The sequence below is a fragment of the Muntiacus reevesi genome, chromosome 7 (assembly GCF_963930625.1).
Source record: "Muntiacus reevesi chromosome 7, mMunRee1.1, whole genome shotgun sequence".
Lineage (NCBI taxonomy): Eukaryota > Metazoa > Chordata > Mammalia > Artiodactyla > Cervidae > Muntiacus > Muntiacus reevesi.
Genome location: NC_089255.1, coordinates 48,092,707 through 48,111,819, shown reverse-complemented (window position 1 = coordinate 48,111,819; position 19,113 = coordinate 48,092,707). Strand labels below are relative to the sequence as shown.

General features: G+C 39.8%; 1 protein-coding gene across 1 annotated transcript in view; it reads right to left on the bottom strand.

The window, feature by feature from the left end:
* Positions 1 to 19,113, bottom strand: part of RORA (RAR related orphan receptor A) — a 108,035-nt gene that overhangs the window by 9,014 nt on the left and 79,908 nt on the right. The window contains exons 3-10 of the mRNA XM_065940159.1: positions 17,255 to 17,396; positions 14,279 to 14,674; positions 8,059 to 8,180; positions 6,336 to 6,468; positions 4,613 to 4,720; positions 3,051 to 3,161; positions 1,976 to 2,088; positions 186 to 346 (exon numbers count right to left, since the gene is read on the bottom strand). Coding sequence (XP_065796231.1) covers positions 186 to 346; positions 1,976 to 2,088; positions 3,051 to 3,161; positions 4,613 to 4,720; positions 6,336 to 6,468; positions 8,059 to 8,180; positions 14,279 to 14,674; positions 17,255 to 17,396 — 1,286 coding nt within the window. The remainder of the gene's footprint in view (positions 1 to 185; positions 347 to 1,975; positions 2,089 to 3,050; positions 3,162 to 4,612; positions 4,721 to 6,335; positions 6,469 to 8,058; positions 8,181 to 14,278; positions 14,675 to 17,254; positions 17,397 to 19,113) is intronic.

Sequence of the window (19,113 nt, the reverse complement as noted above, 5' to 3'; positions counted from 1 at the left end):
AGTTCAACTTTTATTTGTTTTCATTGTTTCCCCTCCTTTGCCTGACCCCGATCACCAAAGGATGTGCAGTGTGTTGGCGCTCCAGGTCTGTGCAGGGCCATATAAAGTGTCTCGGTTAATTGATTTGTTTGCTTTTCATTGTTTGGACTTCAGACATTCTAGAAGTGCTTAGGTGATACATTTACCCATCAATCTGCATGGCTGGCTCAAATTCTGAAGTGAACAACTCCTTGTATAATGGAGGAAAATGAAGTCGCACAATGTCTGGGTATATTGCTTTAAACGCCATTAGCTTTTCTGTATGCCGTCCACATAAGGCTCTTAATGTAGACACCTTGCATATTAGCTGTAAGTGGAAGAAAGGACACGGGGTTAGGAGAGAAGAGATGCGAGAATCAAAAATCAGGGAATCTGGACAATCGTCACAACGCTGTTTACAAAGATGAAACACATTTGAAACAGCTTAAACATCTAGTAATAGAGGGATGGTAAAAATAAATGATATACTCATAGAATACCAGGTATATGTTAAATATGATTTTGAAGACAAATATTGTCTTCAATAATTTGTAACCCGAAAAGATGATCATAAGCAAAAGAACCCAAGTCTCTTACTTCCTCCTCCTATTCCAACATGCTTTCTGCTCTATCATCCTGAACCTTGTCTTTTACCCCTGGGGAAAAGGAAGAGATGTGGTGAGAGAGAACAGAGAAGCGGGTCAAGGGGCAGCCACGGGTAGACAAAGTCACTGCTACTACAGGCAAAGCCATCTTTAGATATTTTATGCAAAAGGAATACTAGCCAACTCCAAGGACAAATTTCTTCACTAGAAAGAGCTCTGCCTAGAACAAAGCAATTCTGGGTCTGAGCAAAAGGCCTTGGTTTGAAAAAAAAATAAGTTAACAGGACTGGTGGAGTCTCAGCACTGACTATTTACCTGCTGAGGACAGTAGCATGACTTGCACAAATGCTTTTTAAACTCTACAGCACTGTACAGCACAAAATATCCAACTCAGAATCATCCTAGAAATGTTTCACCAGAGCATCGATCTTGACCATGTGTTATGTGTTAGGTGCTCTCTATAATCAAAGACCCTAATGGTATCCTGGCACTGGGGCAAGAAGATAGAGAAGGGTGGTTCTTCCATTTCCCATTCCTGCCTCAGTGTCTCATTTAATAGACGCAAAATCAAAAACAAACTGCAATTAACCCCCAACTTCTCCTTTCTGACCTTGCCTAGCTATCAGGAGAAAAGAATGAAAGTAAACAGGAAGAAAATCCCAAACCTTTCAAATCATCATCTGGAACAATAAAACAAATAAAATAATCCAAGAAAGAACAGGGCTGATTTTTCTAAGACTAAATACATACTACTAGCACTAGCATCAAAGGATATTAGCCTATTTTAAATTGCCATCCTAATTATATCTTTATTGTGAAAGATAATAAGCACAAATGAAATCTTATGTTTTGCATACAGGGTAGTAATGAGAAATTGCTGAAGAAAATACAAAAGTCATTTACTGTTGATTATTAATGAATTTAATGGAAATAGAACTAAAATTAAAATAGATGGTTACTCTGGTTGCTTTAGTCCTTCATCACTTCCTTCTTCTAAATTCCAAGATTTAAATTCTAAGTTCTCTAGTTTATATCAGTGTGGAACATTAACTCTGCTTTTCGCCTATCTCTTATGGAATAGTTGGGGGAGAGTTTCAGAATGATTAGTGCTTTAAAAAAAATTCTATCATTGCTCCATTATTCCAGGACACTTTATAACCAGTGATAATAAATAGAACTTAACCTGAATTTTGGCACAAGAGAATTTTCTGAAATGGAGATAACTCTTTCTTTTCAGTAGCTTGCCTCTTACTGAGGATTCTGCGGTCTGGTGGGATGACTTACAAACATGATTGGCGTGATCACTGGCAAGGGGTAATCAGCTATGTCAGTTGGAAACCTTTGGCTCTCACCTTTGTTAGTATTCCATCTTCTCGGTGATTCTTCTGTAGGACATGTTGAAGAGCTAGCTGAATTTTCTGTTGCAGCTTTTCGATTTTTACCTTTTCCTGCAGCCATGAACGATCTAAGTGTGAAAAACCAGACTGCTTAGTATTCTTCCAATTGGTGTCAGAACACCCAATTCCTCCTGACTCTTAGATATAGATTATTACACCACAATACAGAGTCAGGGACTATTAGGCCACTTTCACCCCTCATTCAAAATTTGCTCCTAAAGAAGAAGAAAACTAATCTATGACACAAAACAGTGCTAAGCCTTTCCATTTTTACTGACATCTGAAGGGAAGGAGGGTCCTCCTCTTCCCAAAAGAGAGTCATTTAAATCTAAAACCATGCTCAAACAAGTGCAAATGCAACCACCACAGCCCCTCAACACTTTCTGAAAGTTACATTTCTAAAGGAAATACTCATATCAATTCTCCCAGCCATTCCAAAAAATATGAAAATTGTCTTAAGAGTACAAGGCAACTAAAATTGTCAAGAGAAAGCCAAATTAATTAAGGGCTGTTAGTTATTAGTTTAGGACAGAGTCTATATGACTAAGAATTCCAAAAAGAAGATAGCAAATTTTCAAAAGTGATTATCACCAAGAGGCAGTACTGGTTAAAAACAGAGATTAAATTCAGATAAACTTGTAGATGATATCCAAATGGACTTTAAGAAAAAGGAGAAGGTTTTAAACACCACATTATCTTGGAGATTGGTGTTTAAGGAGGGCAAGCCTACTCTGCCACAGCATTTCTCTTGTTATCAGGAGGTCAATTGTAGACAGGATTTTATTCAATTCTCATCTCTTAAGAGTTTATCAGAATGGCATGAGGTCTTCTTAAAATAGTACATGTACAAATGTGTGTATCAGAGGGATTGTTACCTGAAAAACTGAAAATTAGATTTTAACAAGGGTGGCAGTCTCTCTTTGTATCCCCCTGAATATACTATAGCCATTATAAGTTGTGTACTTGTAAAAATTCTTTACCTGGACAATTTAAACCAATACAATTTAACCATTGTATTTGGTTGTCTTACCTGCTGACATCAGGACAAATGCAGAAAATAATGCAATTTCATCTTCAGTCAGGTGCATAGAACATAAACTCTTTCCAAATTCAAATACAAAGCTAATAAAGTCTTCACAACCTGCCAAAATTAAAGACAGGTTAGGATTTTAGTTATTATCTTAGAAAAAAAGATGGAAAAAAGTGAAGAGAGATCTAGTAGTTGAAGATCAGAGAGAATACTAATAACATTTCTTGTAGTGTAATACTTTCAAACCTTAAAAGAAAAAACCAGTTTAGCCACCATCACCATTACTACCAATATCATCATTCACAATGAGAGGAAACTTTAAAAAATATTGTAATTTAAGATATATACATGTATTCTTTTATTGATCACACCACATGGCATGTGGGATCTTAGTTCCCTGACCATGGATTTAATCAGTATCCCCTGCAGAGGAAGCACAGCGCCTTAACGACTGGATTGCCAGAGAAGTGCCATTGACAGTGAACTTTTAGTAGGTGATTACTACATTAGGTGCTGCTCTGAGAGGATTCTTTGGGCATTCTATCAATACTACAACAGCCCTATGAAGAAAGTATTATTGTTACTATCCCCACTGTAAAGACAAGGAAACAAACTTGGGAAGAAAAGGAATGTACTCAAGATTCCACATATAGGAAGTAACAGCGTGAGATTCAAAGCTAGATGCCTAACTTCAGGGCCCACACTCTTAACCAACAGAGCCTAACAGCTATAGTCTGAGATGCTAATTTCACTCATTTTTTGCTTTCCTTAAAACAAACAAGCGTGTTAAAACAACATGCTTAAAAATGAAAACAAATGACACTTTATGGTAGTAAAACCATTATAATTATTATAGAACTGAAAACACAGAATGTGGAAGTCCCATAAAATAAAAATCCACCCCCCAAAACTGGTTAACTTTGGTGTCTGTTCTTTCAGATTTCCATATTATGTACATATAATTAAATGTCAGTGGGCTATTCTCAAGTATATATACCTCTCAAATATATATTCTCAAGTATATATGCCATTTACTTGTTTTTGAAATCATTTAACAACATATCTTGGATACTATCCCAATTTTAATGACTTTATCTCACTTTATTTAAATTATAGACATCTAAAATAATTTATTTCTAAGGTATATGCCATAGTTTCACTTAACTATACTTTCTTTCTTTGATATCTCATTAACATTGTTATTTGAGAGGTATGGAAGGGCAGACTTTCAGATCTTTGCTTGATTTTATGTAGTAAATCATATCTTCCAGTTTATTGAATAACATATCCCCTGGAAACCCAGTTCTTAAAATCTGGAAGGGAACTGGAAGAATATACCAAATAGATAAAATGAAACTCTAGGCCTTTACATGTCATATGGACACAAAGCTGTCAATTTTCTATGGTAATTAATTAGAAAGTATTATTAACACAGGTATGCATTAGTGTATAACATCCTTTAACTCTTATATCCAAAAAAACCCACGATTTCCATTTTGTTCAAGAGCTATCACCCAACTCCCAACTTTTCCCCTAGCCCTGATTTGGAGACGTTTTCTTACCTAAGGATTTGAAGACATCGGGGCTAGCATATTTCCCATCAAAGTACACGGTATTGTTCTGAGAGTCAAAGGCACGGCACATTCTGATAAATACCACCTCTAGAGAACCTGAGCAAAGGCAGAAATGGAATGGGTTATTCTGTCTTGGTGAGTGGATTTTGACCTTAGAGACCCCTTTCTGAGTCAACAGGGCTGGGCTTAGCCCATGGGCACGCAGTCACCTTATCTCTTTAGTTAGAGGGGCAGAGTTCTCTAGAGTAATTAAGGACTTCTGCCTAAGCTAAGGCCTGTATTACATAAGCGAGATTGTGTCCTGCAATAATCCAGTCTTGGAGTTGCTACAAACACAAGTATGCGTGTGTGCTCAGCTGTGTCTGACTCTGCAACCCCATGGACTGCAGCCCTCCAGGCTCCTCTGTCCATGGAATGTTTCAGGCAAGAATACTGGAACAGTTGTCATTTTCATACTCCAGGGGATCTTCCTGACCCAGGAATGGAACCAGCGACTACTGGGTCTCCTACACTGACATGCGGATTCTTTATCATTGAGCCACCTGGGAAGCCCAGAAACACATAGACTCCTGTTATTAAAACAAACAAACAAAAAGCCAGGGATATCTCTCTGAATTCCATAAACAGCCATCTTCCTAACAACTTGTCAAAACCTCCTGAGGGCCTGGGGCGCAGAAACGAAACACAGGTGATGGTTAGGGCTGGGGAATGCAGGTATCTCAAATTAATCTTTTTTTTTTTTAATAATAATTTTTTTCATTTATTTTTACTAGTTAGAGGCTAATTACTTTACAATATTGTAGTGGGTTTTGTCATACATTGACATGAATCAGCCATGGAGTTACATGTATTCCCCATCCCTATTCCCCCTCCCACCTCCCTCTCCACCAGATTCCTCTGGGTCTTCCCAGTGCACCAGCCCCGAGCACTTGTCTCATCCATCCAACCTGGGCTGGTGATCTGTTTCACTTTAGATAGTATACATGCTGTTCTCTCGAAATATCCCACCCTCGCCTTCTCCCACCAAGTCCAAAAGTCTGTTCTGTACATCTGTGTCTCTTTTTCTGTTTTGCATATAGGGTTATTGTTACCATCTTTCTAAATTCCATATATATGTGTTAGTATGCTGTAATGTTCTTTATCTTTCTGGCTTACTTCACTCTGTATAATGGGTTCCAGTTTCATCCATCTCATTAGAACTGATTCAAATGAATTCTTTTTAATGGCTGAGTAATATTCCATGGTGTATATGTACCACAGCTTCCTTATCCATTCGTCTGCTGATGGGCATCTAGGTTGCTTCCATGTCCTGGCTATTATAAACAGTGCTGTGATGAACATTGGGGTGCACGTGTCTCTTTCAGATCTGGTTTCCTCAGTGTGTATGCCCAGAAGTGGGATTGTTGGGTCATATGGTAGTTCTATTTCCAGTTTTTAAAGAAATCTCCACACTGTTCTCCATAGTGGCTGTACTAGTTTGCATTCTCACCTCAAATTAATCTTTTCACAGAGAGAAGCAAAATGGAGGAATGTTTCCTTCAAAAAACTCAAACATTAAAAAAAAAATTCCTTAGTTTCTGCAAAGTGAAACCTGAGCTATTATCATTTGGAGAAAAACTGTTCGCGACACCTTCCTTACCAAGCATTTCTTTAATAAGCTGGTGAAAGCAGGTTAGGAAGAGATCTCAAAATTCACTTGCAAAGCACATACCTGCTTTGAGAAGCACAATTTGATCATTTTGACATAGTTCCATAAATCCATCAATGCGTTTGGCAAACTCCACCACGTACTGTATAGCTTCTGTAATTTTGATGGCACACAATTGCCACATCACCTCCCGCTGCTGTTGAAGAGGGAAATACATTAACATCCACAGTTACCCATATCCTTGACACAGTTGTTCTAAGTTTTCCTATTGTGTACAATCCTTCTTTGGAAATAGATTCCCAAAAGCTAGAGGATTTAAGAATAAACAATTGGCCGGTTACTTGGGTTACAATGATTGCTTCCAAGTTCTTTCTCGTCTCCTTCAATTCCTCTCTTGCCATCTTGTTAGCAAAGGGCAGGGGGGAGATGTTATGGGCATATATGCAGCAGAAGATGAAAACCCATGTGAGGAAAGTCACGCATGCCACTGCTTTAACCCTGGGCCACAGAGAGCAGGAAAGTAGAATCTCCTTTTAAGCAATTACTTAGCCTCGGGGAATTTCATGCCACTTTACTTGAGGAAGACAAGAAAGGCGGAGTCAGTTACATTTTCTGTGCACCTGCTATGAGCTGGGTGCTTTCTGACATCCTTGTCTCATTTCACTTTCACAAGAACGTTTTTCCATTTGCCATAAATGAACACAAACACTCAAAGAGGTTTCACAGCCAGGAGGTACTGCAGCCGGGATTTAAACCCCAGCATTTCTGGCTCTGAATCCTATTTTGCACACCTTGTGGCTGTTTAATGCTTTCCTGCTTCCCATTGTAACTGTGGCTGCTGGTGTTATCTCAAAGGCAAACAAGGTGATATGCTGCTATTTCCCAACCTGTCGTGCTTAATTCCTTTTTATATAGCCACTCTCCAATTTAGTTACTGGCTAATCTGGGTCCGTGTTGCTGCTCATTTACTTCCCCAATCGTAGTTTAAGGCTGTTTCCACCAATATAAGAGGGTGGGAGAAATACTGAATTAGGAGCCAGGGCTCATGGTCTAGTCCTGATGTTTTCAATCTCCAGCCATATGCAAAGGGATGTTAGCTTCCTTGTACGTTAAATGAAGAGGAGGATTAACCTCAATAATCTCCACGGCACTTCCTAAGCCAGCATTTCCGTGATTTGGGGGCGGGGGGCGGTGGTGGAAATCGAAGCATTTTCTTTTACTAAGGGCAGAATGGATAATTAAATGTCCCCCTTCTCCAGCCCTGCCCTGAGCAGTGTGTTTTATAGAAAAAAATGATTGCCAGCAGCACTACTTGTCAGCCTCATATTTCTAGATTCAGGCTGGAGTTAGGATCATAGCTTCCAAATCTTTTTTTTTTCTTTTAACACATATTCTCTAAACTCCTTCTTTTTAACCTCTGAAACCATGAGGCTAACATTATTTTACGTCAACTTCTAGACCGTGAAATCTCCCATTGTGATATCGGGAAAAATCCCAACTCACTGAGGCTTTTGGAAGCAACTTAATCTAGCCCCCCGTAGATAAGTGATGGGACAAACAGGTACAGTTATCAGAACAACAGAATCTCTGCTATTTCTGAAATTTCGTACAGTGACATTTCAGTAAGGCAACAAAGCCCCAGGAACATAATCAGCTCTGGAAGAAAGATTATTAAATAGAAATCTGCTATTTGATGAAAGACATTCATTTTTTGGTCTGTTTGTATTCACATTTTCTACATGTCCCAGCGTTGCCTCAATCTTAGGTAAAATTGTTCAGAGCCTACCTTGTTTTGATAATTCTCAATCTCCTCCTGCAGAAAGGTCTGCCACGTTATCTGCTGCAGCTCTTCTCTCAAGTATTGGCAAGTTTCCAGATGTGATTTAGATATATTCTGTGCAAGGTGTTCTAAGGAGAAAAACAGGAGATCACGACATGAAAAGCCATTCTTCTTTGGATAATCAGTGTTTTCCCTACTCAGTTATTCAATTTAAAATGTAACAAGTATAAAGCAACAGGCTGAACCAGGTTTAATTATCTTGACATATTTAAGTAAGTAATCTGGAACTATTCTGTGTTTTAGAGCAGGAAGAAGGACAGGCAAAGCCAACATTTAACAATAAGACTGCATGCTTTCAAAGAGCCTGCTAATCTGACCTTCTTCTGTGCCTATGTGAGCAAATATTGACCTAGACAAGTGTGAAAAATGACTGACACAATCTCTACTTGGCATTTTTATGAAGATACATCTGCCACATACATTTATGGGGGAGATTATTCTTGAAAAATTAGCAAATGGTATTTTTTTATGACGACAATTATGTGTGGTGTTTGTTTTTCCTGAAAAATCCAGAATAAGCATTGCTGAAAGCCTACCCAGTCGCTATATATAGTGTGGTGGTTAAGAGCTGGACTTTGCAGCCAGATTGACTGGGTTGGAATCTCAGCTCTGCTGTTCTGTAGTTCTGTGATCTTAGGTAAGTTACTTCACCTCTCTGCTTAAATCTCCTGATCTGTAAAATGAGAAAATAGTACCTATTTCATAGGGCTTCTGTGAGAATTAAAGGAGTTGAGCACTCAGAATAGAGAGGATAACACAGCATCTGTTACGTAAAACATTTGTTGTCATACTGAAGTGTAAGGATTTTGAAGACATTAAGGAAATAGAAACCAAATAATTTCTCCAGGAACTTATAATCTGGTGAACATGTACAGACACACAGAAAGGTCAATTTAAGACATTAGACAATAAAGCATGAGGTTGAATTATATGAGAAGAGAAAGAAAAACAAAGGTAATAGGTGCTATCAGGGAAGGGAGAGATAAGCGAAATTAGGCGATGCTTCTAGGCAGACGAGGAACATATGCACTGGATCCTGAAGAATGGGGAGGTTTTGGTAGGCAGAGGCCAGTGGTGTGAGGCAGTGGGCCAGTTCCACATTCGAGGGATGGTAATTGAAAGAACAAACATGACATTTGTAGGAGACAGGAAGATTTGATAAAGTGATGGTTCAAAACAGGAATATTGGTAGGTAAGAGTCCAAATACTGAAGGATCTGAATAGACTGAGTATGGACTTGATTGACAAAAGGAGTCAGTGGGATTCTCAAGGAGACATAATGAACATTGTACTTGGGGAAACAGAACATGTAGTTTTGCCATTGGTGGACTGAAGGATGGAGAGGTTGGAGGACCAATTAGAAGGCCACTGAAATCTAGATGTAAGGGACTAACAGCTTGAAATAAGTTGTTAATAATTGTTATGGAAGGGAAAGACAATTAAAGAAGTATTTTAAGGAAATTCCCTGGTGGCCCAGTGGTTAGGATTCCAGGCTTCCACTGCAACAGGTGTGGGTTCAATCCCCGGTTGGGGAACTAAGATCCTACAAGCTGTGGGTGTGGCTAAAAAAAGAAATATTCTAAAGAAAAATTGATAAGATTCCAAGAATACAAAATCATACCCCAAAGTGATCGCCTCCTTGCATCTTGAATATATAATAAGAAAGTTACTTAAAACAATGGTGCCAAGCGCAAACTTAGCAACACTAATAAGACTATTTATTTAGAAATTTGTTACTGCTTTCCTCAAACAGAATCAGATTTGTTTGTGTGAAAACAGAGCCAGGATCACGTAAATGAAGCTTGAAACTAGAATCTCCTTAGAGAAACAAACACAGTAAACCTCAACAACCCTACTTGGCAACACACAGACATGAAAACAACATAAGGAAACATCATAAACAATAAAACATAGATTGAAAGAAAAAAATAAAGGAAAGAAAGAGACAAACTGAGAGAGAGAAAGAGGGAGAAACCAGTAAATTATTTGTCTTAGAATCAGTGATGCTTGTGAAGAGAATTGGGGAGTAAAGACAAAAATAACGGGGAAGCTGGGAGAATCCTGGAAGGAGAAGAATGGGAAGAGGCTCTCAGTATTAGCTTCCAGATCCTGTTTTCTTCTAGTTAACATGGTCAAGCATCTTCTTGTTTCATTTCATCCTAAAACTTGTCACCCCTACCTGTTTGAGTCCAGCTTTGAGAAGCAATAACAAATGATGCAATGTTCCATGACCAGTAGAGGGCAGTGGCTGCATTCTCACCAGCTGCCTTTGATCAAAATTCATATTTGATTTGGCAAGTGTAAGATTTTAGACACTTTCCTATTTTTAAGTCTCTATTTCAGCAGAGAAGAAAATGCTCAGATGGAGTAAAAGCTAAGGAGTTAGTGCAGTCTCTCAGACAAACAGTCTGGTATAGTGAAATACCTTGGAACTAAGAGTTAGGAGACCTGTTTTCTGGTCTGAGCTCAGCTGGGTAACTCATTTTGTGACAAGCAAATCAGCTCAGTTCCTCAACCATGACCGTGCATCAGCAGAGCCAAGGTGTAGATACTTCAGATAGAAAATCCTGACTTCTAAGTCACAGATTTTCATAGTGGGATGGAACTTTAGATATTACCTGGTCCAAACTCTCCTCACTTTGTAGATAATAACATTAACAATGATGATAAAAGTTGACACTGAGGTAGAGTTTACTATGTGCTATGCTCACATATACATACACACATACATATACATATACACAGTCATATATATATACATACACACACACACATATATATATACATATTTCGTCCTTAGTCTTTATGACAACAATTCTAGGAGGAAAGACTAATGACAATTGTACTAATTACCCCATTTTACAGATGAAAAAACCAAGCCACAGAGAGGTTAAGTGACTTTTCAAGGGTCATGGCTGGCAAGTAGACAGTGATTCAAACATATACAAAAGCTCCAGAATCTATGCTCTGAATCTTTATATTCCATGGGTAGGGAGTTTACAGCTTACAGAGGTAATATGACTTATACTAGGTTGTACAACCTACAGCAAAGCTAGAACCACCCATATAAGCTGACTTCTTGTCTCATTCTTTGCCCAACATATCAGTTGTCTCTCATAGAAGGCCTTAGTAATTATAGTAATAAGTGCAATTAGCTGTTTTATTTTTAATTTCTTTTTCTTTTTTTTTTTGCTACACCAGTTGACTTGTTGGATCTTGGTTCCCTAGTCAGATTTGTTTGTGTGAAAACAGAGCCAGGATCACCTAAATGAAACTTGAAACTAGATTCCCTAACCAGGGATGGAACCAAGGACCCATGGCAGTGAAAGCACCATGTCCTAACCACTGGCACACCAGTGAATTCCCAAGTTAACTTTTTTTAAAAAATGAACATAGATTGTTTATCTGGTGTATGTAATTCAGCTACTAAGTGTATTGGTTGGGCCAAAAATTTGTTTGGGCTTTTCCGTAAGATGTTACAGAAAAACCCAAACAAACTTTTTGGCCCACCCAATACATAAAGGGCAAAATTTCACAGCCAGGAAGTCAGATATATTTCACTAAAAGTAATGGAGTATAGATACTATTAAGGAAAGACTTGATCTTAGGATATGTTAATTTATAATTTATTTTCCAATTGCACAAATGGTTTCATTTGTTTCAAATCTAATGACAAAATTTAGCCTAAAATGAAGTCATTAGTTAAAGAAAGAGCAAGGACTTAAACCCTAAAGGAAATGTCAGGGAATTTCGGAGAGCTTTACAGAAACATTAGCAAAGTCTTTGACCACTTTTAAGCCACTCTTAAGCCCTCAAACTATTTTGCACATGTAAATGGGACAGAAAATCAGAGCCCCATTACATCCTTTTTCCAGATAAATTCTTGTTTAGTTTTGGGTTTGCGGAAAATCCTGATGACGACTTAATTTTATTCATTGTGGAAAATGCCACAATACATGTGAACAGTCCCTAGTTTAGGAGAAAGTGGAGAATGGATGACAGCACAGGGCTCCCAGGCTCACTGGGAGGTGACAGCTATGGAAGAGGACAGAGATTGGTCAGGGAAGAGGGGCTGGGGAAACTGAGTGCACTTTCAGCCCAAGTGCCATGTTCAAGGGCCACACACAGGCCAAGCTGTGTGGGTTACCTCCGGGTTGAACATCCGACAAGCAAACAGGAGAGATTCACTCGTATTTATCATAAAGTAGAAGCACACCTAAAGTGAGCCAGGTCATCTTTCACGATATCATGTCAGCTTTCAATCAAATCCTTATTCATTTCTGAAAATTTTACTTTCATTACAGCTCTGCTTAAGGTTCAGCCAACCAAGATCTCCTGACAAAAACGGAAGGTTTTTGTTCTAGTTCAAGGAAAAAAAAAAAAAAAATCAAACCTACCTCTGCTCAGCTTGGCTTCTAGTTCAGAGGTTTCTCTGTTAATCAAAAGAGCTGTGCTACACCTTTAATGCTGTGCAGTGGTTAAAGACCAGGCTTAAAATGTCCCTGCTCTTGAGGATTTAAATTTAGACCCATAAAAAGGTGCTTGTGTAAAAACCGTAAAGAACATTCAATTTGTTATATTTGGAGAAAGATTTTACTGGAAATATAAATTTCACTTAAAAACTGTTTTGTGGGGTACAGAGGTAGAGGAAACCATCTAAAGAACACAACCGTTATTTCTGTGAACCAAGGACATCTGTGCTCAAGTCAGAACCTGCTGGTTCTTTTCCATGTGAAGTCTTCCTTCTCTCCTGGTCTTAACTTAGTCACCCCCACAGCAACTAATTGAAATATCCCAGAGGATTATGACCTTGTATGAGGAACCACGGGGTGAAACAGATCAAATTCGCAAACAGCAAAGGTCCTTATCAAAGTTTCTCTAATAATAGTGCTGTACTTAAAAATCGATTAAATATAACAGAGGATGTTATAACACGACTCCCTTGAAATGAAAAGCTTTCCATTGTCTGTGCTAACATTTCTAGGTCACATCCCCCAAGAAGCACCAATGTCACAGGAATGAGGAAATGATAGGGTTTTTTGGTTTTTTTTTTTTTTTTGCATGGTGAGTCTTCTATGAAATACATCAGTTTTGTCATTAACATCCATCACCAAAATTTTGGAAAGTAAAGAAGCCAATTTCCCTTTAATGTTTATAGACTACATCACAGTTGCAAAGGTTAGATGCATACAGGGACTGGGCAGTGATATAAATGCTGAGTGGGATGGACCCATTGAAAGGTGGGAGGCCCTGACTGGAACCAGTTAGTTGTTGACATTTACAAATACTGATCCAATATAATTAGATCATTTCTCCCCCCTCCCACAAGAAACTGAAAATCTGAACTTGCAGATGGAACCCTCCAGGTTTAAATTTTCAGCAACTAATTCAAAAATTGTAAAGCTCTGCACTGGTTAAAAACCATGCCTATGGGCCAGGTTAAGTTGGTGGGTTGCCATTTTTATAACTTTCAGTATAAAGCAATACTTAGAACATATTGAAAGCAATGGAGTTGGTGGGGCCATTCCCTGAGCTTACAGTTTTCTATGGAATTTAAGACCACTTTAAGTTTATGTTGTCTTAGCTCTGAAGCTGAGAGGTCAATCAGTTTCTTGGATATGTGATGGGAGACAGTGGAGAGTCAAAAGCAAGGGGAAAGGTAGGAATTATGAAGTGCTTCCAAGGGAGACTACCCTGCTGGCTCAGATGGTACAGAATCTGCCTGCAGCGCAGAAGACCTGGATTCAATCCCTGGGTTAGGAAGATCCCCTGGGGAAGGGAATGACTACCTGCTCCAGTATTCTTGCCTGGGGACTTCCATGGACAAAGGAGCCTGGAGGGCTACAGTCCATGCGGTCACAAAGAGTTGGACAAGACTGAGCAACTATCACTTTCACTTTCCCAATGGTACAGGTGAATTGCCCTTCTAGATGCATCTCTCTCTCTCTTTTTTTTTTGCTGTGGAGCATGTGGGATCTTAGTTCCCTGACCAAGCAACAAACCAGTACCCCTGGCATTGGAAACACAGAGTCTTACCATGGACAACCAGGGAAGTCCCTAGATGCACCATGTTAATACCATAACTTAGCAGAGGAAAGTCAGACATATCCCATTTCCTTCAAAGGGCATGAGGAGTACATCCCAATGGAAACACAGAAGCCATTACCTAGTTCTGCCATGGACACAGTTGGGGAAGTCTCTCCGTTGGTGAAAGAGCAGTAGGGGAAGAAGCCTGACGCTGGTGTGTAGTCACATATGGGTTCTGGTTTGATTCCATTGATATCAAGACCTGACTGGTCCGGGGAAGGCTGTATGTCCAGATAGAAGCTGCTGACGGCAGAGTCTGCCTTGCTGCCCTCGGGGGTGTGCCCGTCGATGTAGTTGCTGAGGTCATCGTGAAGCTCCGTGAGCCCGTTGGCCGAGATGTTATAGGTGGGAGTCAGCGGCTCGGCTTCTCCAGGCTGCTGTTGGTGGTCTCGCTGCTGCTGCTGCATCCGGTGTTTCTGTACTTCTGCGTACAAGCTGTCTCTCTGCTTTTTCGACATGCGGCCAAATTTTACAGCTGGAAGAAAAAAGCCAAGCCACACCATGTACAATATGTTTTTCTCCATGATCCTCTCTGGTATGCTTTAGGACTTCCTTTGAAGTTGCAGATAATTTTAATCAAAAACCACATAACCACCAAATAAGGACATGATCCAGAGGTGAAAATGGTCCTACCTCACAGAGGCTTGCTCCACATCCCTGACAGCAAAGACATATCCTGGAGGAGCTAAGTTTCAGAAACAGACCCAGGGCTGGCAGAAGAGACCTAGAGCAATGATCACCTTTGTTTTCATGCTGTCACATAACCCTATGCTCAGTGGGAGCTACTGAACTGCGGTTTGATGGGCTTGTTCCCTCTTGACCCAGGCAGTTGGTCTAGACACTTCTTTTCTTAGTGTTCAGACCCAAGCACAGGGATGCGCAAACTCACCGGTCTACATCAGGACACAAGCAGTCAAACCTCCACATGCATTCATTTCACTAATCCATATGCTTAGATGAGTTTCTTTCTGATCAAATAGCCAAATCTGGGGCTTCCCAGAGCAAGCTCAAGACTGAATGAAGCGTTTGCAATTCCCTGGATTACATCTCTGAGTGTACCCCTTGCCTGCTCCTGGGTCATGTGACCCCTTTGAAACCCTTGGACCCATCTTAAAAGAATACTTTCTGCTATTCTCATTGAGCCTCAAGTAAAAAAGAATATTAGGATTTTGGAAATGGTAGGCTCTGGGGAAAATCCCTGCCAGGAGAATTTGTTTGCAGCCCTTCTCTGTGCCATGTGTCCTCATATTTAAAGTGGAACAGTGACTGGAGTAACATTCCAGTTCATTTAGCATTTCAAATGATTTCTCTTGAAACATCCAGATAACTGAGAAAAAAAAAAATCCTGTGATTTCCTGGTCTGAACTCCTCCACTAACCCATTTATTTCTCAGCCTAAGTAGGTATAGATAAAGCCTCTGGTGGAGGGACTAAAGTCTCCTGATTGTGGGTAAATTTACACCCAGCTGGGTAGATGAATTCACCCATTTGACCATCAACAAAATTCTGTGAGTCTTGGGGCAGGAGGCAGGGCAGATGGAAGTGAAGTTGGGAACCAGTGCCCAGCCCAACTTGTGAGATCCTTTTCCTGCCAAAGAGGATGTGGTTTCCTTTTGCATAGAGGAAACAAGTGAGCAGGATTCTGGGCAACTTCCAGCATCCATGGCTCAGGTGACAAATTGGGTGGGACTGGTTAGATAGCAGTCAGGCTGATGTGTGCTATGAATTTCAGGCCTAACTCTATCATTGTCTAGTCGCTAAGTCATGTCCGACTCTTCTGCGACCCCGTGGACTGTAGCCTGCCAGCCTCCTCTGTCCTTGAGATTTCCCAGGCAAGAATACTGGAGTGGGTTGCCATTTCCTCCTCCAGGGGATCTTCTGGAACCAGGAGTTGAATCCATGTCTCCTGCATTGGCAGGTGGATGCTTTGCTGCTAAGCCACCAGGGAGACCCTGTCTAAAATCTCAAGACCCTGGATTAGGTCTTGAGAAAATGCACTCCCATCTGTGATTTTTTAACTTACAGATTCATAAGCGATAACCTAGTTGTGTGAGTTCAGGGCAACCGGAAGTTGAAATCTGTAGAGGTGCATATCACAGGAATTTCTGAGGCTACAGTGTAAGTTTTATGACTTGTATCTTCCGATCTGCAAAACTTCCCTTTGGTTCTACAAATTCTAAGAGGCAATCCTGTGTACAACTTGCGCCTGGGTAGGTCCACAGGCCCGAGAACTTCTGATTCTAGGGAAAGCAGACCTTCAGAACACCTGTCTAGCAGCCTGAAGTTATTTTTCCAGGGGCTGAAGCTCCACTGCAAGTCATGTTTCCTTCAGAGGGATCTCTCAAGGGAGCCAACCAGTCAGTATATTCAGAAAAGCCCTTAAACTGTATCCATTGTACTATCAGCCCAATTTTCTTATATAAGAATAGTCTTGAAATCTGGTGTTGATTATTCAGTGCACTGAAGACAGTTTTCCAGGAAGATCTTAAACTGTTTTGCAACTGTTAAAATAGCTTGTTTTAATGAAAAGAACATTTGTCATTGAGGCCTGCTTTGCACTATTTTCACACATACTGGATGTACAAATATTTGACTTTGGATCCAGTTAGCATAAAAGCTAATTCATCCCAACTGCCAATAAGCTGACTAGTATAAAGTGCATAACAATTAGCTCTGCCTTGTGTTTTCTATGGGGAAAAAAATATGCTTCTAGAAGGTATCCTTTTTCAGACCCTCAGGTGACACCTTACCTCCCATCAATTCATCCACCTGCAATGTCTTAAACATCAAAAACCTGAAGGTGTTCTGACCACATAGACATTTCTTCTCCATGCCCCCCCCCCCCCCATCCTGCCCTGCATCAGCCAGTGAGCTGACCTGGATGGTTTCTAGACGAGGAAGTAACTGCTGTGATACCCACGGGGATGCCAGAAGAGGGGAGACTGGAGGGGGTGGTGAGGGACAGAGGGGACATATTCTGGCAGACTTGGGTCCAGGCTTCAGAAGGTACTTTCACAACCCTGTGCTATTATGCAACATAGGCCGCGAGAGCTCACCATCTCGAGACATCCCCACGGCAAGGCATTTCTGTAATCGACAGTGCTGGCAGCGGTTTCTACTGGTTCGATCAATCAAACAGTTCTTTTGACGAGGACAGGAGTAGGTGGCATTGCTTTGCTGACTTCTCCTGAAAAAGCCCTGTGATTCAGTTATGAAATAGAAAACAGGTTAGTGTCAGCTTGAGCTGAATGATACTAAAGGCAGGAAAGGAAGCGCCCGTCGGCATGAATATTTAATGGAGAATTAAACTTGTAGCACAATCATCCTGGAAACCATTAATGAAATTAAAGTCACTTCTTTTTCCTTGAGCAAAATGGGTCCCCAGAGCCCAATCCTCTGTCCCTTACACATGCAAAACTTTCTTTAATTGCAACAGACATTTGCCTATGTAGAAGGAAGAGGACCAGGCCCTGTTCTTGGCTTCTGATGATTGAAAGCTATATGCTTAATAACAATGGTACAAAGGCACTCATCTTTAACCTTCATCTCCAAAACATTTTTAGTAGAATAAACACAGAATGCTTCTCTGTATGTCCCGAGACGAGAAAGTGCAGCCTCACGCTAACCTAAGTGGACACTGTGGCAGTCTCAACCAGACCACATAAATCCACCACTCTTTAGGTATCTTTCATTCCCCAAGTCAGAATCTACTGCTCCAAGAAGTTAAATGACACGTGGGTGGATTATCTTGGCAGATCAATCAGACTGGGAATACTCTACCCTTGAGAGTGTGGAAAAACCATCTTTTCAGCATCATGGACTTTCAGATTGAACAAATCCAACCTGATGTTCATCAAGTCCCATGTATTTGTTAAGCATTGTTTTGTAAATGAGAATGCATAAGGAGTACTGACCTCAAGGATTTCATTCATTTGCTCATTTATTCATTGATTCATTCATTTTTGCTAACTCCTTGAGCTAGATTCTTTCTAGCTCATTAATGTTCATTGCTTAGTCTTTTCCTAAAGCCATCAGTGTTCCTTTTAGTTACATTTTGGTAGCAACCCATGAGTCTTGGTATATAGTATTTTCATGATTATTCAATATGAAACATGTTCTACTTTTCAATAGACCTCTTTTTTAATCCATATGTTATTTAGAAGCACATTTTAAAAAGCTAAAGTAAGGTTGATTTAAATGTTGTATTTGTTTCTGGTGTACAGCAAAGTAACTCAGTTATATATACTTTTTTTCAGATTCTTTTCCATCATAGGTTATTACAAGGTATTGAATATAGTTTCCTGGGCTATATAATAGAAACTTGTTATTTATACAAGCACATTCCTTTATTTTACAAATGTATGTGGGGTTTGTTTCTGGTTATCGCTTGATAGTTGACTTATCCATCAGTGGTTTTGCAAACTAGGAATGTATTCTGAAAAAAAAAAAAGAAGGTAACCAGAGCCATTTCTATGAAGCAGAACCATGAAGGTTACAAAAGTCTATTATCATCTTCAAATCTTTAATGGCAAAGATAGTTGGCCATGACCCAGGGGACACCAGTACTGAAGGGTGAGGTGAAATCCTGACAAATGGATGGAATGACCAAGTGCTGGGCAAGCTGATAAGAGTACTCTCTCACCAGATTTTTCTGGAGGCCAACTTGGCAGTTATACTAAAATCCTTAAAAAACATGCTTATCCACTAACTAGAAATTACTCTTTAAGGAATATATTTTAAAGGAATGATAAGAAAGGTACAAGGATTTACCTATGTGGATGTTCATCACAGCACTATCTTTAAGGTACGACAAATTTATAAAGATGCTAAATGTCCAACAGTAGTGAACTGGAAGAGTCATGTTGGATATCTGTATATTCAGCAACCACTAAAAATGGTATTTCAGAAGTACAAT